General features: G+C 35.7%; 1 protein-coding gene across 4 annotated transcripts in view; it reads left to right on the forward strand.

Moving 5' to 3' along the window:
• ARID4B (AT-rich interaction domain 4B) overlaps positions 1-26,477 on the forward strand; it is an 89,896-nt gene that overhangs the window by 44,888 nt on the left and 18,531 nt on the right. For 3 of the 4 annotated variants that reach the window (XM_064648757.1, XM_064648759.1, XM_064648756.1), the window contains 10 exons: positions 839-977; positions 4,534-4,613; positions 5,912-5,985; positions 6,840-6,985; positions 10,903-10,975; positions 12,139-12,233; positions 13,353-13,450; positions 13,663-13,930; positions 14,937-15,109; positions 24,911-25,162. In XM_064648757.1, coding sequence (XP_064504827.1) covers positions 839-977; positions 4,534-4,613; positions 5,912-5,985; positions 6,840-6,985; positions 10,903-10,975; positions 12,139-12,233; positions 13,353-13,450; positions 13,663-13,930; positions 14,937-15,109; positions 24,911-25,162 — 1,398 coding nt within the window. The remainder of the gene's footprint in view (positions 1-838; positions 978-4,533; positions 4,614-5,911; positions 5,986-6,839; positions 6,986-10,902; positions 10,976-12,138; positions 12,234-13,352; positions 13,451-13,662; positions 13,931-14,936; positions 15,110-24,910; positions 25,163-26,477) is intronic. The other variant, XM_064648758.1, reaches the window with a different exon arrangement.

Below are 26,477 nucleotides of genomic sequence, written 5' to 3' on the forward strand. Positions count from 1 at the left end.
ATATTTCCTGAGAATTAGCCTTCAAAGTGACGAGTAAAAAAAGATCTAGAGAGAGTGGCGGGAGTTCTGATTTTTTTTTATTTTATTTTTTTGTTAATCAGTTGCAGGTAATTTTAGTTGGTTTTGTACATTTAGACTCCCCATATGGTTAAAACCAGGTGCAACTTTGTACTTGAACAGTCAAAACAGTAATCCAGAACCTTTTTAAATCAAAATGTATTTGCACCTTTGCCCATCTACTTACATTCCAGCACTACATTCAATGTGAAATTGAAACAGTCATTGAAATGCTTCACTGCACTTCTTTAAAGAACTGTTTAAAGATAAATAGACGTCTTTTTCTCTTTGCTATTCATCTTTATAGCTGATGTTTCTTCTTCAGAGATTTGTCCTCTCTCAGAACAGCCTTTTATTCTGTATGGCTGTTTAAGTAAAAGCCTAGAGAGATTAAGAGGGAAAAACAAAACAGTTTAACTTGACGTTTGTCCAAAACTACAACTGCAACAGTATTTTTGAGCAGTGCTTCTGTAGGGCAGAATTGGTCTCACTTGAATGCCCTGACAATGCATTTATCTTCCTCCATGTGAACGCATGGTGGTGTTTTGTTTAGTATTTGCATGTCTTACTAGTAAATATGCATTTCTGAGTTTATAATGTTTGAATTGTTACTATACTGTAATTATAAACATTTCTATTCATTTTTATGCTAAAACACTTAACAAACAAACAATTCAAGTCGCTATTACTCATGCCTCTTTGACAATTAGCTTTGGATCTCCTGTCATTATAATATGCAAGTTTTGAATAGTTGACTTTTAAGTCTCTTTCTGTTGTTTAGTCCTGAAGAAGAATCTTCATCCTCTTCCAGCGATGAAGATGAAGATGATAGAAAACAAAGTGACGAGTTATTAGGAAAAGTTGTGTGCGTGGACTGCTTCAGTGTGGATAAAAAGAAAGCTCTGTGGTTTCCAGCCTTGGTAAGGGTTTCCATCTTTATTATAATTTACTAAAGCTTTCTTTTGTTTTTTAGGAACCAGAGAAAAGTGTGGGTTTTTTTCATTTTGGTGTTTTTTTGTTAGACCTTCATATGGTTCTTCAAATTGAACTGTATCATAATAGTTACAGAAAATATTATGTATCTAAATGTATTTGTTTACAAAAAGGGATTGCTAATGTGGCTTTAGTTTTTCCAAACAGCCAGAGCTTGTTGACCTAATTTCAGCTCAGCAGTGTGTTTAATACTATTGAACTAAAATTTCAGGGCTTTTTTCCTAGGCTGTTGCATGCCAATTTTCTGAATTACTGAGTTTTATTGAGGAGAAAATATAAAGTACAAAGAGAGGGGAAGTTTATCGATTACACAGACATTATTTTTCAGGGTTCAATATAAATACATTTGATAATAAAATCAGATATTTCTTCTTGGTCACTGTGATAGGTAGTGGAGAATTGACAGTAAATTTCCTTTAAAATTACATTGTAGCCTTTCAGTACAAATACTTGCTCTCTTCCTTTATTCTGACTTATTTTTTAACAAATAAAATTCTAATAAAATATCACAGCTAGTATAGGGATTGCATATAAACTGACTGATATATTTGGAAATTAATGTATTTCTATATGTGGTACCTTCTGGTATCATGGTTTTTAATTTTTATTTTATTATTAATTGTAAATATTTGATTAATTGCTTTCTGGTAACGAAAGCTTAGCATACTTTTCTAATTTCAGGAAGACTTGTGCTCTGCTTTTGAAAAGATGCCATACAGTAACACTTAACTGTTCTTAGTATGTGCAATAGCTCTCAATTGTAGCTCTCTTCTTGTCACCTGCTGTGTCTTGTAATGCAGTCCAGTAGCTTTCCAGCAGGACTTCTTTTGGGGAAGTTGTTGGAAGAAAATGAGTCACTGAAGTCTTTTTTACAGCAAGGGAGAGGGCAGAATGTACAGCAAGGAGATACCATGTTAATGGCAGATAGCTTTAAGAAAGGTTTTCGGTAATAAGCAAGAAAAATTGAGATGTTTCTGTACTGAAAGCTGTCATCAAGATTGATGCAATATCCTGCCTCCCAGCTGCACTCAGAAGTGGTCTGTGAAACTCGCTTGAGCAGCTTTATGTCACGCTCTTGGGTTTGCCCTTCTGGTCATGCACATCACAGATACCAGTTTCCATGGCAGGCCTGAGCTTGCTCTTGAGTGATGCTCAGGATAGCTTTGGGTCAGACCTTAAAGTGTAACTGAATTGTTGCTTCTGCTCCAAAGTTATATGAATTATTTCTTTGGCTTTCAGATGAAGATTGGAATAGCTCATTCTTCATGGAAAGCTTCCTGCAATGAATGAGAAGCAGTAGGGGGATAAAGTTTGAGGGTGAAGCTTGTTAACGCTAAAATAGCTTATCCTAGATTAACTCTTACTTTAGTAATCAGGTTTATAGCTCTGCATCATATTGGTTTGGGATTTTTTTGTTTTTGTGGGTTTTTTTGTTATAATCCCCTCCCCAGTAGCTATGCCTCTCAGCTATTTTACCTTGTAAGCAGGTTACCCTACTGTATCAACAAAGTAATCTTATCTTATTACTGATAAATTTTGCATTAACTTTATATTATGGTAAGTGTAATTATGTGAATAATCAAATGAAAATTGAGGTTTAATATGCTGAAGAATGTGTATCAGCATTACTTCGTTATGTGTACTGATATGCTTTGTGTATAAGCACAGAGGACTTTGTGCAAGTTTATTATGTGAAAAGAAGTTAAGGGATTAGTCTAAACCTTTACAGCAAGTAACAATTAAGATTAGTAGTGGAAACTGAGTGCTTTGGATATCAGCCCTATAAACAGCTCTTACAAATCTAAAACTGTAGAGGTTCTAAATTTGGTAAAAATAACTGTTAGGACTCGATGATTGACATTGTTTTAATCCTTCTTTCATGTTTGGGTTGGGCGTTTTTAGTTTGTTTGTTTGCTTGTTTTTGTGGGTTCTGGGGGGAAGTGGTGAGTACAATGACTAATTGTAATTGTAAAAAGGCCTGACAGTTGTTTCTTATGTCAAAGAGTGTGATTTAGCAAGCTTTATAGCATAGCTTAGTTTTAATGTGTACTTAAAGGCTTTTGGAAGTTGTAGTGAGGAAATCTGCCTGCAGCATTTTCAGAAAATTGAGTTTACATAGGATCATCTCTTTCATCCTCCTATTACTCCAGTGGAGTTTCTTTTGCATTCAGGCAAAATTGAGGTGATGTTGCTTGATGTAAAGGCACTAGATGAGGTTGTGGTAAGCTGTTTTCCAACCTCTGAATGGATTTCTAAGATCTTGATGCTTCTAGAAAACCTATAGCTAAAGCCTGAAGGGTCTTTCTCCATCTTTAACGAGCTAGGAGTTTGAGAATCACTTTCTTTTACCTCAGTGTTGCAAACTATATCTTAAACTGCATTTCAATTAGAAAGTTGTAGTTTGTAAAGTAATTTCTTTAAAGACTGTAGAATGCATTGGATTTTGAGACTTGGGCTGTTAAGTTTTATTTCTCTCAAGAAGCGTATTTAGCCTATGCTCTAGCCCATGCTCTAGCTTATGCTCTCATATTTAGCCTGTACAAATAAGAGCCTGTTTCCAAATCACTTACCTTCTACAATGCTATATGGCTGGTGACCTGTGTAAGAGGGAAAAAAAGCTTTTGTCACACAGTATCTTTGTGTATTTTGTGGAAAATTAAGACCGAAAGGCAACAGCTGATGTAAGAAGAGGTATTTACCTGGGCTAAATTATGGCTAAAGTCATTTTCTCCTCCTTGGCGTTTTACAGCAGCCATAATTTTCCTAACTTTCAGGGAACTACACTTTTTGAGAGAAGAGAGATATGAGTGATGAAGAGGGTTGCTTTTCTGTTCTATAACTCTGGAAATTCAATAGAGATATATTTTTAAAATAAATTTCTGAAGCTTTTTAATTAAAAACTGGTTTAACAAAACTTAAATAGTTTTTAAAATTGCAAAAAAATAGTGTCTCAATGCTAGACTTGATTAGTCTGCTTCTTGAATTAAAGAACCTATCATAATACTTGTACTCGAGGCACTCTCCTAGGTAGATGACTTACAAGTCTTCCATTATAAAATTCAATTTCATAAATCCTGTAAACCTTTGTTTTTGAAACTGTTTGTGATTACATGCCTGCCATTTCTGGAAGTTTTCAGAAGTAGTCTCTAACTCAAATGGCAGTATTTGTGGCATTTCTTGTCCTTTTAGGATGAAGACTAGAAAAAGCTATAGTGGCATGGCAGATACTTACCTTTTGTCAGAATGCTATTCTTATATCTCTGGCAGCAGCTGTCAGTTCCCTCTAGGAAGCAAGCATGAACTCATGCATTCAGTAATTTCAGGAGGTCATCACTCCTGTGTTTTGAGGGATCTCAGTTGGTCCCATCTTAGGGTTGCTAAAGAGAAATGGGCCCAAAAGCTTTTTGAGTAGCACTGGTATATACTATTACTCTCTTGTTTTACCTTTTCTCTCTAAACTTTGCATTTGTAATATTTTTGCAGGTGGTTTGCCCAGACTGTAGTGATGATATTGCAGTGAAAAAAGACAATATTCTCGTTCGCTCATTCAAAGATGGCAAATTGTAAGTAGGAATGTAGAGTTTGATAACTGAACTAAATTTATACCAGTCAAATAAAATGTAGTATGAGTTGTGTTGGGTAAAGTATTAATAACGTCAGTAAGCTCAGTAAATTTGCCAAGATTTTTCTAATGTTTAAAAAACTGTTAACAGTAACTAAATTAGTCTTGAACTTTGCCATTATTAATAATGGGGTGATAAATCTATCTGTCTTAGTTTTAATTTCATTGTCACAATTGTGGCAAACAAAGCAGGATTACATGACTTCAAGAATGGCTGGAGACTTTCCTGCTGTGGTTGGAATAGAGCACTGCTTTTCAGGGATGTGGGCCATAAGCTTATCCAGCTACAGAAGGGTGGGTGGGGCTGCGTGCATGCACGCACGTACACCGCGTGCACGCACAGAAATCCTCTTTCTTGTTTTGAGGTAGTAAAGCATATGTTTATCTCAGACTAGACAGCAACTGCATCTTATCACGTTCCTTGAAAAGAGCAACAATACTACTCGAAGTAGGAAAAATAGTAGAGAAATGTGGAAAACCAGACTGTATGATGTTTGCAACAGAATAAGAAACTTTGTGTTCTTAAGCTAATGACAATAGAATTCTTTTTCTAGGTTTTAGTTTTTATTTTCAAAATTGCAGTTTGGCTTGGTTCAATTTAATAGAATGTTTTGCAGAAAGGAAATTGAAATATTTAAGCTTTGTTTAATTACTTACTAAGTCTAGGCTATCCTTTACCATTTGATAGTTTTTCAGGCATCAGTGCACGTCTCCAAAGAAATACATACAAGATGTGTGTGCACATGAGCACACACCTACCCCCAGGTCCCCAGAGCTGCAGTTCAGATTTGCTTCCTTGGTTATAGCCACAGTAGAAATTAGAAAGTGCTTTGTTCTTTCAATTTGTAAGTCTTTAGTTTCATACTGGCAATTTATACTAATACTTATTTATGCTTTAAGTGAAGTAGGGTTTTAAATTAGCATTAAATTAATGTGAGATTTTTGTTAATGTTATATATTTGGGAGACTCCAGAAACTACCTGTTTGTGGAAGTAGCACGCTTTCTTTAGTATGCAGTGAATGCATATAGGTGGTCAAACCAATTTCATGTAGAAATATTTTTTTAATCCTCTGACTAATACTGTACCAGACTAACACTATAGAATTGTCAAGATATATTCCATATGCTGCTTATGTATATTTTTAAGTGTGTTGTAGTCTGAGTGATAGCTCTGTATTATACTCTTAGTTTACCTTTAAAATATTGTAATTTTTTTTAATGCTTTCTAAATTATCTAGCACTTCTGTGCCAAGAAAAGATGTCCGGGAGATTAGTGAAACTTCACCAAAGCCTGACGCTTTGTTAAAACAAGGTAAAAATAACTTTCTATGAGAAAACACACATGTATGTATTTACTCAATTACATAAATTGGTCTAAATTTATGGCAGATTGGTTCATGTCTTAAAAACGCTAAAATACAGGATCTTTTCCTATAGAATAGTGTATTGAAGAAAAACACTTTTGAAAAACTAGAGGGACTTTTTTAAAACAAACAAATAAAATCTAAGAAAACCCACAAAAACCAATATGCCTCCCCCCACCTACCACACTTGTTTCAAGCTTAGAGATGTGCTAAACAAAGGATGTAATCGTACAGCACATGTTGGCTTTATAGGTTATTTTAGTATATATCTATTTGCTTTAGATCTTCATAGAATTATTCTCACCATAGTACCCCTCATAGTTGCAAGTAAGTTCCTTTATGGACTGTCAAGAATCTGTAATTGTGAATTAATTTGAAAGTTTAAGTTTTGTGATGAAACTCTTAGAATTAGCTTTGGCTTGTTTAATCCTCCTTGTCCTCCCTGTTTGATATATATAAACTGCTGTGTAAACCTGTTGGATAGGGATTTTCTCAATTAAATTTTCATACATGTCGTCTGCAGAAGATCCTTATTTGTCTATAGACACTAACATGTTAATAATACCAGTAATAGCTCTGAATGACTTGATGTGCAGAGAGCACTAGGCCAGTTTAACTGGGTAAGACAAGTAAGGATGGACAACAGGGAGTGGTTGTTGAGGTTCTTTGAATTTGGGGGTGGAATTGTTAATTAGCAGACTTTCCTTCTTCTTCCCTTCCCCACTGACTACTGTTTCCTTATTAAAATATGTGGTCAAACTGATACTTCCTGCAGTGTTAACAAGTGCTGGTCCTTTTACAGCTTTTGACCAAGCCCTTGAATTCCGTAAAAACAGAACTGTTCCTAGTAACTGGAAAACAGAATTGAAAGAAGACAGCTCCAGCAGTGAAGCTGAAGAAGAGGAAGAGGATGAAAAAGAAAAAGAAGATAACAGCAGTGAGGAAGAGGCAAGTGAAGTTAAAGGGCACAGACAGACAGCTGATAAAAATTAGCAAGGCTGTAATATTTAAGTAAGCCTTTTTAACATTAGGGAACATTTAAGATGTTAACATAGGCATTGTTGAGTACCTCTCTCTTATCCTGGTCTACTGAAGAATTGCTTCACTGCAAGCTATCTTTCTGGCTACCCTGATGTAAAGAAGCAAAAGAGCTTTCAATCAAGGCATTAGCCCATGCACTCCACTTCTACTTTCTGCTCTTTTTGGGTTCTGTAAGTAAGAAGTCCTGCCTCATGCTTGGTTTTCTAATTATTTGTTATTTCCTCCCAGCCTCCTATCCAGAAAAAAAGTGGCTGAGAGGCTGAAAGAGAGGCTTTTGAATGTTTTAATTCCTCTGTCTTCTTGTGGTACTCAGAATCTCTCTGTGCCCATAATCATTTGTTCTCTAATTTGTTAAGCAAGGACCAGTAATGCAGGAGACTTTGTATCCCATTGACAGTGGAATTGTAAAGGAGAAACTGAACTGGTCTAGGTCTTAAATGATGTTAGAGTCCTTCTCTCAATACATCCTCCCTGGAGATTGAGGCTCTGGCATACCAGAAGATGGTATTCCATCTTTTACTCATTCATTTCTTCAAGATTTATTGAGAGACTGCAAAGGTGTGAAGTTATGATTTTGCCACTTCACCATGCTGATAATTTCATTCTGCCTCTTCTTTAAACTCAGAGTAGATTATTCAGCCCTGATCAAAAGTTATAAAACCCAGTTTGAAAGGGACTGTGCTTTGCATAGTATTTTGAGAAGCAAGTAGTTCTTCCTTGGGCTCAGTACAATTCCTGAACTTTTAGAGCAGGTTCGTGTTCAGCTATGGCCATGATGAATGTAGATAGGTTGGTACCTATGCAGGATGACACATGATCTTTATGTAGTTACCATTCCCTCTCTACCTTTAGGTGAAAAATATGGAGCCATTAGCTACAGCATTTGTAAATATTTGACCTTGTACCCTTTGTATACTCTCTCTTAAGGAGCTTGAACTCCTCTTAGTTGCATGTGATGTTGTTTGAGCTAGTCTTTCCATGTGCTAGACATAAAGATTTCATCTAGGGCCAATATTTTGATATTTACTGTGACATCTCTTGTGATAATTTCTTTTCTAGTATCCGGTGATTTCAGTCACCTGTTGAACTAGGAGGCTTCTAAAAAACAAAATATTTTTTTTTTCTTTTTTTTTTTCTGCAGACTTCTCTCTTTATTTTTGTTTGTGCCTGTAACTTCTTGGTTATCAAGCAGCATCTCTTCTCAAACAGGACCTGTGGGCCTGCTCTTGGGACTTTGTTACTCACCTGCAGGTTGTTCTAGTGCTTCTTCCATCCTATTTAGATAGGAATTGACATGAAAATCCTCTGTACTTCTCTCATTAGAAGAGGAGTTGCATTTTTTTTTTTTCAAATGAAAGAGAGTGGAAAATGTCCTTCCTTTCCTTTATGAAATCTGATGGTAGATAAAAGAGTTGGCAAAGACCCTCTTTTCTAGTGCTGGCCTATAATACTGTGCGAATTTTGTGTTTCAAAAAGCATGTTGCTGTTTTACTGGATATCATTATCCTACATAAAAGCCACTTTCTTTTGCCTTTTTTAACATAGACAGATACATTAGAGCCTGCAGAGTGACCTGCTAGAACCCTGGTTGTCTAACTTGAAAATAAGTAAATATGACAGTGTGACACGCCTGCTTCGAACCATTATCGAGGAAACCTTGTCTAACTTCTTGATTAAGACATTCTGTTCAGTATTTTTGGTAGGGTATAATACATACTGATTCTGTAGACATTCTGAGAAAGTGTAAATCCTTTTCAGAGGCATGCAGGGTCTTAAGGTTTTCCCCTTAGCACACTTTCTCAGAAAGTTGCTGTATTCTCTATTGGGAAAATTAATGAATATTATTCACTTGCTGTGGATTTTATAGTGAGAAAGGAGTGTCAACCTCTTCATCACCTTTATCTCAGTTCCCCATATATTTAGAAAGCATATATTCCTTCTACAGAACTTCATTGGGTTTCCTGCAGGTTTTGTTCAGTGACAGCCCCCACCCCTCTCCTAAATGCTCTGTGGGACTATTTTCTTATGGCGAGTTTTTTCTTGTTGTTAAGGACTATGGGTAACCCAAATAGCTGCTCATGATCTCTTTTCCATGATCCAGCAGATGCTGGTAAAAGTCCTTTCCGAGTACCTGCTATTAAAACAAATGAAAATGATACAGTTTTGGTGTTAGATTCCACTCATGTAATTTGTTCTTTATGGCCTGTGGAATGTGAATGTTCTTAACCAAACTTTTGTCTGCACTATACACAGAGCTGCAGCATCACCTTCTACCTGTTGGTGAAGAATTGCTAGATATGCCTGATTTATGGTACCCCTGCCCTATGAGGATGATATCTAGCATACAGGTTGCAGTTCTCTACCCAGCCTGTCCTTCTTGATTATTGAAACGACGTGCTCTGAGCTCTGCTGGTATTCTGAGTATCAGTTATTCACACGTGATGCCCCTTGCAGAATCTTTCCTTTTGCATTGCCTTTGCGAGACTGTGAAATATTGCATTTGTGTTGATAATTATACCTAAAGGACAGCTGTTTCAGCATATTGTGAATACTGGTTCTTAATTTTTTGCCTATTTGCTCTGATCTGTCATCCAAGTGCATTTAAGAGAAAGTATAGGATAAGGAAAAAACCTTACTCCCTTACTATGACTATTAGTCATAACATTTCTTGACCTTATTTTCAGCCATCCGTCTCTTTATTAAATAGCTTCAGTAGATGTCTGGGGTTTGTTTTTGTTTGTGTGTATATGTTTTTCCCAGTTCTGTTTAGTAACGATATTCTGTTTCTGTTGACTTCTCAACTGTCTTGGTATTACTTTAAAGGCAATGTCTTTTGTCCCTTTGCTTCAGGGTAGGTGAAGCTTTAATATTTAGTACAAGGAGACTGTTGAAGAATGGAAATGATAAACACGGAATGAAAATACACGAAGGAAAAATAATTTATTTCAGGTTGCTGAATAACTAGTTATTTTTAGAAACATTACAGGTAGTATTAAAAATTAATCAACTCATATTTGGTGTATTGTTTTGAAGTAGCTCAGTCATCAGAATTCCCTAAGAATTTGATTATATTAATATCATATTGCTGCAGCTAGTGGCAAGTCCCATTTCCTAAGGAAATTATGAGGTGTTATAAAATAAACCATAGTGCTTTGTTTTTAAACTCCACTGTTGATTAATCTAAGTAAATCTAATACAAAGTTTTATTAGTGCAATGAACTGAACTTCCAAAATATCCATTGTTACTTCAGTTCTGCATTGATCCTGCTCACCATGTGTTCAGTTGGTGCCCCATGGCAGTATGCATGCAGTGCCATTGCCTGAGGTTTGCCAGTACAGTGGATTAGAACTCCTAAGAAAGTGAAAGCACCATTTTCTCTTTCACTTCGTCTCTGAAAGTGTCTAGTCTATGCAGGAATCAAGGAGTCACTTAACTGCAGTTAATAGAGCTGAGGTTTCTGATACAATCTCTTGATCATTCACAGTGCTGTCTCCCAGACTCTCTGCATAAATGGACAAAATTGAGAACACATCTTGATTTATGGTATCACTTATGATACTTCAGTGATCAATCAAAAATCCAATTTCAATGTATGTTTACAGTCAGTGTTTTATATATTTTGAAACACTGTTCGTTGTTTATAAAATGTACTTTCACCTGGCATAGCACCGAGAACATGTGTCTCTTTGTATAATATCCTGTTGCTGACCACAGTAAAACAAACTTAAACATCTGAACCTAAATTATCACTGCAATACATTTCTTAATAATGGCCTGTAATTCAAAATGATGATAATTTTCTTGTCTGCATTGCTTTAAACAGGAGGAAATAGAGCCATTTCCTGAAGAACGAGAGAACTTTCTTCAGCAATTGTACAAGTTCATGGAAGACAGAGGTAGGCGTTTTAATTAGCAGTACTTTAAAAATTGAATCTGTAAACTAGTAGTGCTTTACAGTACAGTTTTGGAAAGAGGGAGACTGTATTCATCCCTTCTGACTTCCCCGAGATTTAGAAGATGAGGCTGTCACTTGATTCATTTCCTGAAATACAGTCCCTTATTTTTGCTTTCACAAAAACATGAATGAGAATACCCACATATATCCTGTTATATTTTGCACATCCTATTATATTTTCTACTGTGTACTTATAGTTTGTGTAATCAAACATTTAATCTCCTCAATCATATTAGTTTATATGCTCAGTTTAATAAATTTAAAATACTTAAATAAAATAAAATTTATTGACACCCCCCTCCGCTTTTCAGATCATGGAAAAAAGCATTTACTTTGTACTAATTTTCTTTTGGGAATCCCGATCACTTAAATGCATGAGCATCATCTGTAAAGTAGATTGAAACACTTTTAAAAGCCAGTGCCATCCGCTATATTAAATCTTTATCAAGTATTTAGACACTGCAAGAAAAGTATAGAGTCTGTTGGCAGAGGTGAGGGTGTTTGTATTTAAATTACTATTATAACTGGTTAAAGTAGCATCTTTTTTTAATGCCATGTGAAGATGAATTGAGGAATGGTTCACAAAAGATGATGAAGTTCTAGCTACTGCTAGTACAGTAGTATAGGAGGTGTCAGCTCTTTGGAGCATTGTGGAATTGTTCCTGGGGAGGTTTGGGTTTTTTGTTTGTTTGTTGTTGGTGGTGTTTGTTTGTTTTGTTTGGGGTGTTTGATGTTTTTTTGTTTTGTTTTGTGGTATGTTTGTTTTATTGCAGTGAAAGGACCGTGCTGGTATTTTTAGATGTAAATGTTTCGGTGGGTGAAATAAAAATAAGTATAATACAGGTAGCAAGAAAAGTTGTATCATTTCTGCATGTTCAGTAATATATGGAAGAATGCATAAATATGTATTAAGTAACATAACCCATTTTCTCTGTAGTTCAGTAATTAAAACTCTTTTAGTTTCATGAAGAGAGAGTACCAGATATGTGAGGTGGGGTTTGCAATACTCTATTTAATCGTGTAGTATTGCATATGATGTGGATTTCAAGTTATTCTGAAAAAAAAAGTTCTTCAAAACATCATAATAACTGTCTTTGTTCCCAGGCACTCCTATTAACAAGCGACCTGTATTAGGATATAGAAATTTGAATCTCTTCAAATTATTCAGACTAGTACACAAGCTTGGAGGATTTGATAATGTGAGTATTAGTATGATGAGTATTTCAAAGCCATAAAATCTGAGGATGCTATTTATTATCATGAAGTAATTAATTGTTTATTATTCTGGGAAGTAGTGATAGAGAAGAACACAGGAGCTCCTCTTAGACAGAAGCTTCAGTTGTATGAAAGTTGAGTACTGTGTCTATGTAAGACACCTTGTAGCTCTATAAAAACTATGCTTTAACATGAATGAGAAACTAGTTGTAGTCTAAATAAATTACATCTACTCAGCATTTTTAATTATTGCTGCATAAAATCAGCCAGTATTTGTGTTTTTGTGATACCTTTATCTGACAAATAGTTCCTGATATGTTACCTCAAAGTGAAAGGAGTCACTGCTCAATAAAATCTCAAAGACAAATAATTTAGTTTAAGGTCTGTTGTGAGGCCCTTTCTGTTTATTCTGGGCAGTATATAGAAGAATGTTCTGATTGGGATTGGTCTCGGAGGAGTAATTGAAACATATGGAATTCATGGCCAAGCAGATTCTGTTAGTGCTTTGAACTGCTTCCCATAAATTTAGCCTGTCAGTTGAGGAGGTATGTTTGTGCAGTGACACCTTTCTGATATACAAGAGAGGATATAGTATTTGAGTATTGCAGTACATCTGCTCTACCTTCACAGATGGCTAGAAATGAGCATATCACACTGTCATGGAACTTTGTCACGGAAGGGTGTATTAAGGATGTAATGAAAGACTGGTAGCCACTGTTTTGGTGCAGTACTGGCAGGGATAAGTATTGTTAACACTTTGAATTTTTTTTCTTTCCAATTTAATTAAAATTCTAGCCGTGATAGTTAAGAATTACTTTAAACATAAAACAAAAATGATGTACTGATTTTTCCGATCTTTATATTTTCTTTGTTTTATTGCCACCTGGAGAGGAAAGCCTGCTGTGGCTTATTGCAATGCTAAATTGCTTAAAGTAATTACATTAGACTACAGCTTGCATTACAGTGAAATACTGTGTGATAAATAGTAATTTTATAGATCAAAGGAAATTACTTATGTTTATTTTCCAAAGTTATAAACTTTGTCGACTTAGTCTTGTGTCAGTGAGTTAATTCAAAAACAATTACTTCATTTTCTTTAACAGATTGAAAGTGGAGCAGTGTGGAAGCAAGTTTATCAAGATCTTGGAATCCCTGTATTGAATTCAGCTGCAGGATATAATGTTAAATGTGCATACAGAAAGTAAGTAATAAAGCTATGAAGTTTGTGCTAAAAACAGCAGTAGAATGAACTGAAGTGATCCTGTGCTAGTGATAATATACATAAAGTCCATAACTTTTTGGTTATAGTGCAGTTTTTTAGGTGTTAAACATATAGTTCATGTTTAGCCTCTCTAGATAACATGTTCCTTCTTGAATAAAACTTGCTTATCACAGGCAGTTTTTCTCTTTTAGATATCTCTATGGTTTTGAAGAGTATTGTACATCAGCTAACATCGAATTTCAAATGGCATTGCCAGAGAAAGTGACGAACAAGCCTTGTAAAGACTGTGAAAAAGAAAAAGAGTTGAAGATGCGTGAAGAACCAGAGCAGGATGCAAAAGATACAAAAGTGGACAAGGATGAGCGCAAGCAGGAGGAAGCAGCAGTAGTACAACAGGAAGAAAAAAAGTTAGCTGAGAATGATAATGAAAGTAAAGAAAACGATAAGCCCTCTGTTCTGGTAATATATTCTAAAGTTCATGTTATGTCTTGCTTATAAAGTCAGCTGGTGTGTAATCACCATGACTTACTGTAAAGATTGAAATCTCTGTAATGGATTTAAAATAAGACAAAAACTTGCTGTAAACCTAATTCCAAACAACACATTTGAGCTATATTTATCCCTAGGTGTCTGTTTTAGGGTGATCATGGTGTCTGACTTGTTAGGAAGCAGCTCTAACGTTCCACTTGTTTGGGGAACTCCCACATTAAATGGAGACTAATTAGTGTGCGGCTTTATCTTTATATAGGTAGTGCACGCTCACAACTAACCTACAGTGCTGATACTTTTATTGTGCATTTAGCTATGCTTTTAAGTCCTCCTAAATTTTGATTTTAACTCAGTGTTCCAGTGAAACAAGTGAAGCTGTACGAAGACCTGGGCCATACGATGTACGCATGATCTAATGTAGTTCAGTGGTCCAGAGAGACTAATGTTTATAGCTTTTCAAAATCCAGTGTTGACTTAATGGCTTTAGCAAAGGAAGTTCAGGGCAATAAGCTGATGTGCTGCACTGTACAGGCCTAGCAGTTGCTGTGGAACCAGTGTAGCTCCCAAAGTCAGTGTGCAACACAATCGTAATGCTTCTGCATAGAAGTGGCAGCCAGCTGTATGCTGGTATTCTCCGGGGTGAATTCCAGATGGGCCAGTACTGATATCTCTGCAGCCCAAGTGAAAACATACTTTCTGGAGTGTTTCTCTTGGGGATTGCTTTACAGTCCAGGTCTAAGAGCTGCATGCCTGTGTCATTGTGACAAAACGAGCTAGGAGACTGGCTGCAACTTTGAAGTTTGTTAGATTTAGCTTAAGATTTTCAGAAGGAAAAACAGCAGAGGTGCTGTAATTTTAGGCCAAGTCCCAGACTGTAGGGGTTCTTTTGCTCTTACAGCTTCAGTGTGTTTTGTCTGCCTTTTCTTAAATCTTTTGTTTTCACCTTATGAGTTAACTAAAGGTTTTATTATCCTAGGGAAACAAAAAAAATTTGCCAGATTCTGTGTATACTCAGCCTGATCAAGAAAAGGACTTAAATGTAATCAAAACTGAAGATGAAACCAAACTGGAAGATAAAGAGGAGGAGAAGATTAAAGAAATTGAAAATCCCACAGTAAATCCAGATGCTGAAGAAAAAGAAAAATTGGGGTAAGTTACACTGTTTCTAATCTGATACGACATCTGATATGTATTCATTAAATTTTATTCTTGTAATTCGAACTTCAAATCAGACATGCCGTTGTTAATCAGACTCATGTCTTCCAGAGTGTTTGTAACTTTATCATGGTTAAACCCATTGAAGTTCATGGATCTATTTTTTAAAAAAAAAAAGGCAGTATAAGTTTTACAGAGTTCAGGCTGAGTGAGGAAAGAACATACAAAGCTTAGGTGACTGTGATTTAAAACAAAAATATTGCAGTCATTGCCAGTAGTATTTTTCTACTTAATTTTTGTTCGAGTATATCACAAACTTGTGGTTTCCATCTTTTGCTGTTTGGACAGTGGTAACACGAGAGAAATGAAAGTACCTTACATTACTCAGTTAGCAGCTTTGCCATTGAGTAGGCATGATAGTGTGTGGAGTCTGTTTTGTGAAGTCCTTCACACAGGTGTTTTGAAAGTAGGAGATTGAAATAACAGGGATGCATCATATCAATTAATGTGTGTAAGCGATCTCTCATTTCCTTTATGGAATAGCAGGTTTTCCTGTTTCAATGCAGGAAAACCCCACAAGTGATTTTTAGCAGCCACATACAGACAAAAAAATACAAACTGAATATAATCCTCGTTAATCCGCAGTGTGTTAACAATTTATATTCTTGCAATTAGAGCCCTCATACAGTATGATATCAGGTGGTAAGAACACAAAAATTGCCTTTGGAGGTCAGATCAAAGATCTCTTTTAATAGGATATTTGACTTCAAGAAAAAACACTAAGATGTGCTTTAAGGGAAAAGCTGTTACAAGAGGGAAAGCATATAATGACACCTCCTTATACTTTCACAGCAATCTGTGTTTCAGGGATGTGTTGGTTTTTGTTGAGGTTTTTTTTAATACTTAATACCAGATGTTTCCTGACCACTAATTCCCTTGTTCATTCTAGCAATTTGCTGTTTAGTAGATCAGCTGTCTTAATCTTCTTTCTTAATATCATTAACTCTTAGTGCTTTTTCTGGACCATTAAAAGTTGTGGCAGAATGTTTTAGTTCAGTATATTGATTTCTGATTGATTGGTAATAGTTCTTTTTTATTTTATTAAGGGTTTTGATTTTCATAACTGATTCTGGAATGATCCTTTTGTAAAATATTTTTATCTTCCTAAATATTTTCAGTGAGATTCCGTTGGCAATATCCGTAACTCAGAAATGCAGAATACAGAAAAATCAAATTTACCTGAACTCAGCTACAGAGCCTTTTCTCTTATGGGTGTGATTTCATTTGTGCTGTGTAAACTTTTCTTTCTTAAAGACTAATTGCTGGACCTTGTTGTGTTTGCAATTTTTAAGGTGAACTTGGAAATTGGTACTGTAGCAGGTTTGCGAGATTTTCATCATAATTAAAGACTGATTTTACAGTGCTGCTTTCAAAATATTGAGCTAAATAGATGGAAAACTTTGCACTGATTACAGAATAGCAGCTTTTAAAGTTCCCTAAATTGTGTGTTTGTATGTGTGTATGTCTGTGATGTTAATTTATGATTATTTATATATTTGGAAAGTCCAGTGGCTTAATCCTTACCATGCTACTGTAGTAAATGGTATATAAAAGTTTAGAAGCTGCATTTACTTTTCAGTACTCCTTTATTTTTTGGTGGGGTTTTTTGTTTTTGGTTTTGTTTGGTTTTTTTTTTAGTTCAGTGGGGTTTTTTATCCTGATTCATGTCAAATTACCTTATTTATGACATCAAAAATGTTATGAGTTTTCCTAGTTTTTTATTTATGAAAACAATGAAAATCTCTAGCAAACACTATTTCCTCTTAATTTTTCCTGGTTCACCTGATGGTAATTTGAATTCTTTTCCCTCTGCTCCTCTTTACTCATCCAGTGAAAAACTCTTTTAACTATTACTTTGCTATTATGAAAAATGAAAGATTGTAACGAGTTGGTTAGAATAGAAAGCGTAACTCAAAAAAGAGATGTAGGTGGTGATGTGGTCATTGCTGGGAGGTATGTTATGTCTCAAGGAATAATTTAAATTACAATACTGAAACGTTTATAGGACTTAATTGTAGGTGTTTTTTAAGAAGCAGTACTGCAAAAGTGCTGTTAGCATGATTACTCTTCCCTTCTTCCCTCAGGGATTGTTAGGAAATACAAAATGCACTTGTGTCAGCTTTAAAAAGCTTTTAAAAGTGTCACTGTCATCCTAAATGCTAAACAGTGTTTTTAGCATTTATACCATGATGTTGTAAAGGAATTTTATGGGGCATTATATTAGACACTGTGCTCTCCTGTACCCAACTTTATATATTAGAAGTAACAAAGGTTTTACAGAGGGGGAAATGCTGTGGTTGGAGTTCTTTGTTGAAGTGAAATGCAAAATGAAAATAGGTATTTTTGTAGGTAGAAAACTAGTAACACACACCAATACCCAAACATAATCAAAATAGATCAATGTGGACTGAAATTTTGTTGGTGTATTTAAAATATGTTCCTGGAATTTTTTTTGTTATGGACCATCTGTCTTTCACAGTCCTTACCAACTAGCCAAGCAAATGAAATCTGATGTTATATAAGGCAAACCTGTAGAGTTTGCTGTTTACATTTATGTCTGTAGTACCTTGGACACATCCTCATGTAGCTTATTTGTCCACAGACACAAGAAACTTTGAGGAAAGAAAAAGTTCTGGGTTTCTCCTTGATGACTTTCTTTTGGGAGGACTGGATGTAATTCCCAGCTTCCAGATCTCAGGAAATACTACTGGAAGCTAGAGTTGTTTATAGGTTTTGTTTCTCTGTGCAATCCCTTGTGTCTCAACCCTTTGAGATTGCTACCAGTTGAATCCTATGGTCCCTTCTGCAGACTTTACAATATGATGAAGAGGAGGAAAGGCTGAACTTTCTCTTCCTTTCTCCCTCAGAATGCCTGTTTCTGGTCTGCTTGTGTATCTGTGAACACTGAGAATAGAGTTTCAAAGACAGCTTGCCCTTTATTCTATACATGCTTTTGTTATTTGCATTTTGTTTTGTTTTTTTTCTGTGGCTAGTGTAAGATACCTGTGCTAGATAAAGATTGTGCAACTTCTAGTCATTAAAAAAGTTTTAAAAAAAGGCCAGTAATGTGTTACTTTTCATGAGTCTTTGTAAATCCATCTTTTTGCATAACATACAAAAAAGGACTCATACTTGTCCAATGAATAAACACAAAAGTTAAAAATCCTCCATCTTTATTCAGAACTTCTGAAGTTCCTGCTAACTTCATGTTGTGGAAGCAAAGGTCTTCAAATGTGACATTGCATAGCTGGTGCACTTTTTCCTTTGTAGCATCTAATATTAATTGTTAACTATTTAGACACTTGACTCAGTCAACAAATTGAGAACTGAGAGCTTTTTCTACATCATGAGCAATGTAGTGTTGTGTTTGAATGTGTTCCAAAGAGATTGAGTCCAGGAGCCTAGTGGAGTTTTTAGAAGGTGTGGCTTTTTTAGTACAAGCTTATAAAATAAAAGCTAGGTTTTTAAAAATTTCGTAGTAGGTAAATATGAGAACTGAAGTGTAGGTTAATTGCTATCTAACCAATACTAGTGAGAAAATTTTTTTCCCAGATGACTAATTCAGCTCCAAGTTTTTATTTGTTGGATTTGGGTTTGAAGTTTTTATTGAAATTTTGTTTCATTGACTTTGTGTTTTGTTTTGTTTTTAACACTTTGCTCTGAAGCACCTGGGACAGACCCGTTGTCAAGAACTTTATATTGAACTGAAAGATTAAATGCTGACAATCTGGCTAATTTTTGCTTTTGAACAAAAATTTACATCAGACTTATATGTTGTCAGACTTAGTACTTGGATTTTTGAGGTGACCGGATAAAATTCTTTGACATAATCTCAGTTACAGTACATAAAGATTGCAAGAAGCTTTCTTGTGTTTTCCTTCTTTTGGCTGAGGTTCTGCCTTAACCCTAATACCAGAAGGGGCTGCCATCTCTGGATGGCTCTGGATGCTCTTTCTCACCAGGCTGTCATTTTCAGTACTCACAAATAGTTCTTCCTTTGTCTTAGGAAACTTTTTGAATTCTTTTTTTTTTTTCTTGAAAACTGTCTGCTTTTTTATATCCTCCAAGGAATGCATGAACAAACATTCTTTAGAAACCTGAACACTTCTGATTGTCTCATGCTAATGGTATAAGTCTTCATGGTGTGGTTTTGTGGGAATTGGTATTGTCATATTTTGATAGTATCAAAAGGTGAAAATGATAAATTTCTTTGGCTTAGAGTCTTGAACAGAGTTCAACCATTCATTCACATGCAAGGGAAAAATCTTAATCTTAGAGCTGTTTATATGCATCTTTATGTGCACTAATAGCATTTCCCCTCCTATAAACAGTAGGAGGGAGCTAGGAGTAATAAAAGCAGTAATTGAGAACTAAGTAAAGATGGGCATTGTTTCACATGAAGGATTTTACTAAGGTTTATTACCCTTGTAGGTTAAAGGGACTACCTGCTGTGCCTGTGCTGGTGATGGCTTCTGTTTGTACAAGAGTTAAATTTTCTGGAAACACTTACTGGGGATTTTCTGAAAGCAATTTACAATAGGATTATGTAATAGTCAGAAGCTCCATTTCACATATGGGAGATAACAGATTGTTAGAGGCACTGTTTTCTTCAGTTCCTTATCTGTTTAAATGACAGAGCTTTATGGTGGTGAATCTGAACCAGTAGCAAAAAGGTTAAAATGTTTTGGAGTGAAGGAGATTCCATACAGAAGGCATATTTTACAGCTTCTGGGTTAGTTGGGAACTATTTACCGAGATAGTTCCAGTGTGATTTAGGTTCATGTGGAACTGGGAGAAGGGAGAGCAATGTGTCATGTTCATTGCATGTATGGTGTGAACATCTACTCAGAATTTTAGATTATTGGTGTGTATGCAAAAAAAAAAAAAAAAGCCTATAAAACCCATACTTAGTTTCATTTATAGGAACATATTTCTATGCTTTTACATGTGATGTGTGTTCTATTTATGTATTTCAGCTGTCTTTGTATTAGGAAGTTTTTGTATAGTCATGTTTTCAGAAACAGTCTAATTGTTTTCTTTTTCTTAATATAGAATACACACTGATAACAAACATATGTAGTGATTGCTTTTGAGGCAGCAATAAGCTGCAAATGGTGCAGTGCTGAAGTGTAGAGTGGCAGTGTAAATGTACCAGTCCTGCGTGTTGAATGGAAGGGAGGCATCTGATATGGAAAAAGTGGTTCTGCCATGGTGTTTTACATAGCTTAAGGTCACTATGAAGGCTGTTTACCATGGTAGCTGTCACTGAGACTTATGTGAGTGGACGAGTCCTTAAACATTCATCAGATACTAGATGTTTCCAAGCTGAATGTGAACCAGTGCTGTAAAAATAGAAAGGGTTGTACTCTTCAGCCAGACTTTGGAACCATCCATTATCCTTTTGAGGAATGTTTCAAAATACTTAGCTGAATGATAAGAAGCAATAACATGAAGTCCTTTCATCTGTCTTCTCCACAGCAGCAGAGGAATACGCTGGTTACTGAGTACATGCTTGCATTGCTCAAGTGTACTGTACTACACTCAGATGTGATTCAAATCAAGTTAGTGCCTCTCCCCTTCCCTCAAGACAAGGGACCGTAACTGCACTTATTCAATTTTTTTGTGTGTGTAGGCAGAAGTCCTTGGAGCTTTTATTTTCAGACTTCCTTTGTAGCTTCAGAGGTGGCAACTACATACCGTGCAACCATGCTCACCTCCCCTGTCACCCCAGTGCATCCAAAACAGAGCAGTGTACTAGCTACTAAGGGAAAATGAACTCTATCCCAGCCAAAACCAGGACAAGAGGGAAGACAAATACTGATGAATTTTTGGGTGTTTTGTTATTTTGTGTAATTAAAGATGAGATTCTGTTGTCATGGCATAAGACAGGTCTTAATGACTTCTGTGCCTTAAACTTAGCATCACCTTAATACATCTAGGACTGAGAATGTCAGAGTATGGAAGAGACAGAACATCTTTCAGCTCTGTATTATGTGAAGTAGAGGTTAAATTATGCTCTAGGATGAGAAAAAGGAAAAAAATAAGAGGGAAACAAAAATAGAAGCTAATTGCTAAAGTTGAAGTGTCAATTACACTAGAGTTTATTTCTGCTAGTGGTTCAATTAACTGTAATGACTTAATTGAACCAATAATTGAAATAATCTTGCTTCCTCAAGTTTTAGAATAACCCCTGAAAAAAACATATTCTTGCATATGCTATCTCACCTGCTGTGTGAGCTGGTTTGGTGTGTCAAGGAAAGTGTATTGGAGTAGGGTTAGGTTTGCTGCAAGACGGGGATCCTGGGAGGCAGATGTAATGTTCCAAATCACACCCTGTCTCATGGATTTCACCGGGCTTTGTGACAGCTCTGTGTTTAGCACCAGAGAAAGTGGGTTGAGAGAAGTTTGCATGATACTGCAGTTTCTTTAGTGGTGTAATAGCATGCACTGTTTCATCTATTAACAGCTCTGTTTGTTGATGCACTTAATGGTGGGATTGTTGGTGCTAAATCTTCATATTGACTGAGAATTACCTGCTGTCTGTGTGGTTTTAGCATTTTAGTGATTTCACTATGTCCTTTGGAACTAATGATAAGCAGAATTTAGCAAATCTAAACATTTTAATAGTTTTATTAACAAATACTTTTGCATTTTAATTCATTAATTTCCTGCTTCTGAAGGTTTATGTTCCCAATCTTTGTGAGATGGAGTGGGGATATTATTTTTAGTCTGTGGTTATAATTTGAAGTGCCTTTGAGTCCTGATAAGCTTTCTGATGATACTTTGGATTCTGGAACACAGTTACACTTGTGTTACTGTGTCTCCTGTAGAGTGTGCATGCACATGTGCTGCTTCCTTGTTTCATCAGCTGCTGCTTAGGTTATTAAAATTGTTGCAGCTTTGTGGTAAATATTGCTTGGTGCTGGTTGTAAGTTGAAATTTATTGTTTGCTGCCAAGAGGCTCGTTGGTTGTTTTTTTTTTTTTCTTGATTTTTTAAATTATTATTATTATTGTTTGTTTGTCTGGGGGGTTTTCCCTTTTTCCCCATGCCCTCCCTGGGGTTTTGACTGAAGAGCATTACAGGAAATCCATGGACTAATGAGGTTCTTACTGTGCATGCTGGATGGCTACAATCACAATTTTCTCTTACAAACCTCTGTTTCATGGCAGTCATGGCTTCTCCTTCATCTGCACTGCCAGGTTTGAGCTATTTATGGCCTTCTTAGACAATATCTTTTCTTCCCTGCAACCATTGGTATATGTTCTTGGGTTTTGAGTTGGGATTTTTTTTTTGTTGTTGTTGTTGTTTTTTGGGTTGTTTGTTTTTTTTTTTGTTTCAGGGGCTATATGAGTGCATCATTTTTTTCTGCTCCGAAATTATGAATGTTCTTACAATATCCAGGTTATGATTGCTAACCAAGTCATTCCTCAGAACACTTTTTAATTGCAGCCATCTCCGCTTCCATTTTGCTTTTGCTTCCTGACATGCCCTCCACCTATGTACAGCCTACTGTTTGCATCTATTTGACCATCCAAGTTATTCAACGTCACAATGAGGCTTCCATCTCTTCCAGATGGTACCAATTTCTGGTATTGTCATGGAGTCTTTGTAGGATATCTTTTGGGACACCAAGAAACCTACAGGGTCATTAAGATGAGAGCGACTGCAAATTTGTCCAGCTTCCGAAGAGCCACTGGCACCATAATTGCCAGTGTTTGGAAAATCCTGACTCTCCCTCATAGGCATGCTTTTCTTTGCAGACAGCATTCAAGGATTGTGCCCCTAGTTCTTGGAGAAAAAAGAATTGGCAAATTTGGTTCATTGCAGTTTGGAAAAGTCTGCGTACTAATGGGAAATCACAAGCACATCTAGTTCTCGGAGCAGTGGTGACTTCACTCCTGATGCTGAGTTTTTTAGCTTTTGTATGATAATACCTGTTAAACTGAAGTTAATCAGGAGTTGTGATTTAGTGCAGCAGAGGGTATAATTTAAAAGCATTTAAATTACTAGTTGGTGGTTTCTGTTGTTAGCTGTGGAATTCTATTCAGGAATTTTTCATCTTAGTCTTTGGGCACTTTTATTCATGATTTCTTTGGGAAGTAAATTTTGCCATATGATGTGTAGTGGAGGTCAAGTGAGCTTTCAAAGCTCATTTATTTATTTATGTTGCATTTTTAACTCAGGTGATTTTAACTTCACCAGCAAAGTAGTTCACTGCAAGTATATAATAAATTCAAAGTCTTGACCATCCAGAATTAAACCGTATAGTCCATGCCATGTATACCTGGACAGATATCTCTTCCGTGACTTGGTACAGTTAATATACCAACAAAGGGATTTTTTAGCATTTCTCATTGTGTATGCACATGTATGTATATAATTATATATTTATGTGTGTCTGTGCATATATATATATATGTGACAACTTTAATTTCTGAAGTAATTTTATTAAATCAGTGTGGTTACACTACAGTTGAATTTAGCATATTGTTCTGACTTTTCTTTTGCCAGCTAATTCCTGCAGTTTTACTTCCGCAAAGAAGCATTTGAATAACTAAAATGCTATTGATCCTTTTACAGAGCAAAAGTAGCTTGGTTTATCTGAGTATTTGCTACTGAAGATGTTACAGAAAGGTTTAGATTATTAATAGAGACTTCTGTGTTTGTGAGGTTAATTTAAGTATTGGCATGAATCAGACTAGGAGCAACTTACCTTTTCTTACTCAAACTGTAATACATCCAAACATACCTGTTGCACGTATCAGGTTTTTGAATTATTAGCAGGAAGCAGTTATTGTGAATTTAGTCAGCAGCTAAATCTGTTCTGTTTTGCACAGTGTGGGATTAGAATGATATGAGGGCTAATAATACTAATATATATATAGTTGTTTGAGATTAAAAGATATTTTCCCCTTTATCTTTTATAATGCAATCTGCCTCTTTAAGTTGATTGCAGATAATTTTCAGATCATTGGACAGCCCATAGCTACCACAGACTGAGACTAGCAAGATTCACGGGTTCTTACTGCTTCTGAAAATTAGTCCAAATATCTAAAAATGGATTCAAAATTAGCTTACTTCTGAAAACAGTGAACACCTGCTTGTGTATTTATATAATAATTAAGTGCAAGTTTGACATATTTAGAAGACCTTCAGCGTAATTGGCAAGGAGTGACAAGGTCAGAAATTAGCACAGCTTTCTTAATTTGCTAATAAACTCACATAAGATGTTGGTGATTTTTTTGCCTAAAATTTGGTTTTGGTTGCAGTCATTTCAAGATGTTGCGATCGAGTTTATTTATTGTAAAAAAGCAAGGATTTTTTTGACAAGCAAGTTTCAAGAAGCATTAGTGAAACTTGTAGGTTGAAAAATGGAATTAAGGAAACTTTATGTTGAAATGGATAAGTTTTAACTGAAAAAATTACATTTAAACAAAGAGGCTGCATGAAAGAATCATATAAAGATGAGTTTGAACAACTTCTCCTCATACAGATTTTGATGGATTTTTTTTTTCTTTGAGTCATTTTTGCACCTTACAGTCACTGGATTTTGTATATGTTGCTATATCCTATTTTGCTGATGTTACTCAGCTGTAGTACAGTTTCACATATTTGGAGCCTCCTGTTTCCCACTCTCTAATGCATCCACAATATTTATCAATATATGTGGTTTGGAACTGAAAAGCTTATGAAGTATCTCATATTAACTCTACAATTTTTTAAACCTTTCAAGAGATGACACGAATAAGGAAGAAGATGAAGATGAAGAAGAAGCAGAGGAGGAGGAAGAAGAGGAGGAGGAGGAGGAAGAAGACAACAATAACAATGAGGAAGAAGAGTTTGAATGCTATCCACCAGGCATGAAAGTCCAAGTGCGGTATGGAAGAGGGAAAAATCAGAAAATGTATGAAGCTAGTATTAAAGATTCTGACATCGAAGGTGGAGAAGTCCTTTACTTGGTGCACTACTGTGGATGGAACGTGAGGTAACTTGAGTTTTAGTTAGCGATTACTTCTTGAATTACTTCTCAAATACACTTATGATTTTTAAAACCTAAATTAATAGACATCTGGAGTCCTAAACTTTTAGTATTGGTGTTCTGTGAAGGTCACTGTACTGTATGAAACTATTAGATTTTTAGCGCTATATAAATGCAGCACTTTAGTTACTTAGAAAATCATCTTAAAACTACTTGTTCAAAAAAGGCTTCATTTGTTCCCCATCTTTCTTTTAGCTCTCTCCATACAAGTGACAGTTCACTCTTTCACAGAATCCTCCTCTGGCTTTCTTAAGCCAATTTTATCTCATAAAATATTTGAATAGTGTACTTAGCTGAGGCTGTATACTTTTGTCAGTGAAGCACAGAGTACACTACCAGTATGATATTTAACAGGAGAATGACAAGATTCTTAGTGGCAAATTAGTGTGCAGCAAATAATTGCATTTCATCAGGTCCAGTTTCCCCCTCCCCTTCTTTCCTCTGAGGCTGCCTTAAAGCTTCCAAACAAGTCTCTTCTTAGCCTAGTGGCATCTTACGCTTTTTTTTAATACAAGCAGAAGTATATGCCTTTTTATTGTCTTTAGTCTAGCATTAATAGAAATAAGTCGACATATTCTTATGTTTTTCCCATTTCAGACCTCTTTTTTGCCATTTAAAACTTAAAGCAACTTTGAAAACAGTAGAGAAAACCAATTTTTTGAGCAGCTTATAAGCATATCTGCTTCTTTCCTCATTTTCAGTGTATCTGCTCATTGTCTTTAGCTGTTATCTTTTTAACTTTATTACTGTCTTTATAGATCTGTAAGAAAAACCCAAACCCCACAAGTCTGAGACAAATCAGCTAGACTTTTCCTTTACTTATTTTTCCTTTTCTGAAAAAGCTGAGGTTCTTGTGACCATCATCTGTCATCTGGACATGCTACCTCTGACCAAGAGGGCAGGACAAATGTCATTTTTTCAGTTCTAGCAAGATCTGCTATCAAAGGTAACAGTTAGAGAAATGTGATGCTTCTCTTCCTCCCTTGAATTCACCTCTTTACATCTAGGCCTGGTGATTTCCAGGAGCACCTAAACCACTACTGAGGAGGAAAGTCTCACTGTCGCCAGTTTTGATACTGATCATTTGTAGAATTTTGGTCTACATCTACATTGATCTACAGAAATAGGATCTTTGACATAAACTGTCTTCAGGCAACATTTGTAAGCATAGTGGGCTGTGAAGTCAAGACATGAGGGGAGATGCAGCCTGCTCAAGGTGGGATCTGACTTGCATTTCAGCCCTTACTGGGGAGGACTCCCT

This window comes from Pseudopipra pipra, chromosome 3, assembly GCF_036250125.1.
Source record: "Pseudopipra pipra isolate bDixPip1 chromosome 3, bDixPip1.hap1, whole genome shotgun sequence".
Lineage (NCBI taxonomy): Eukaryota > Metazoa > Chordata > Aves > Passeriformes > Pipridae > Pseudopipra > Pseudopipra pipra.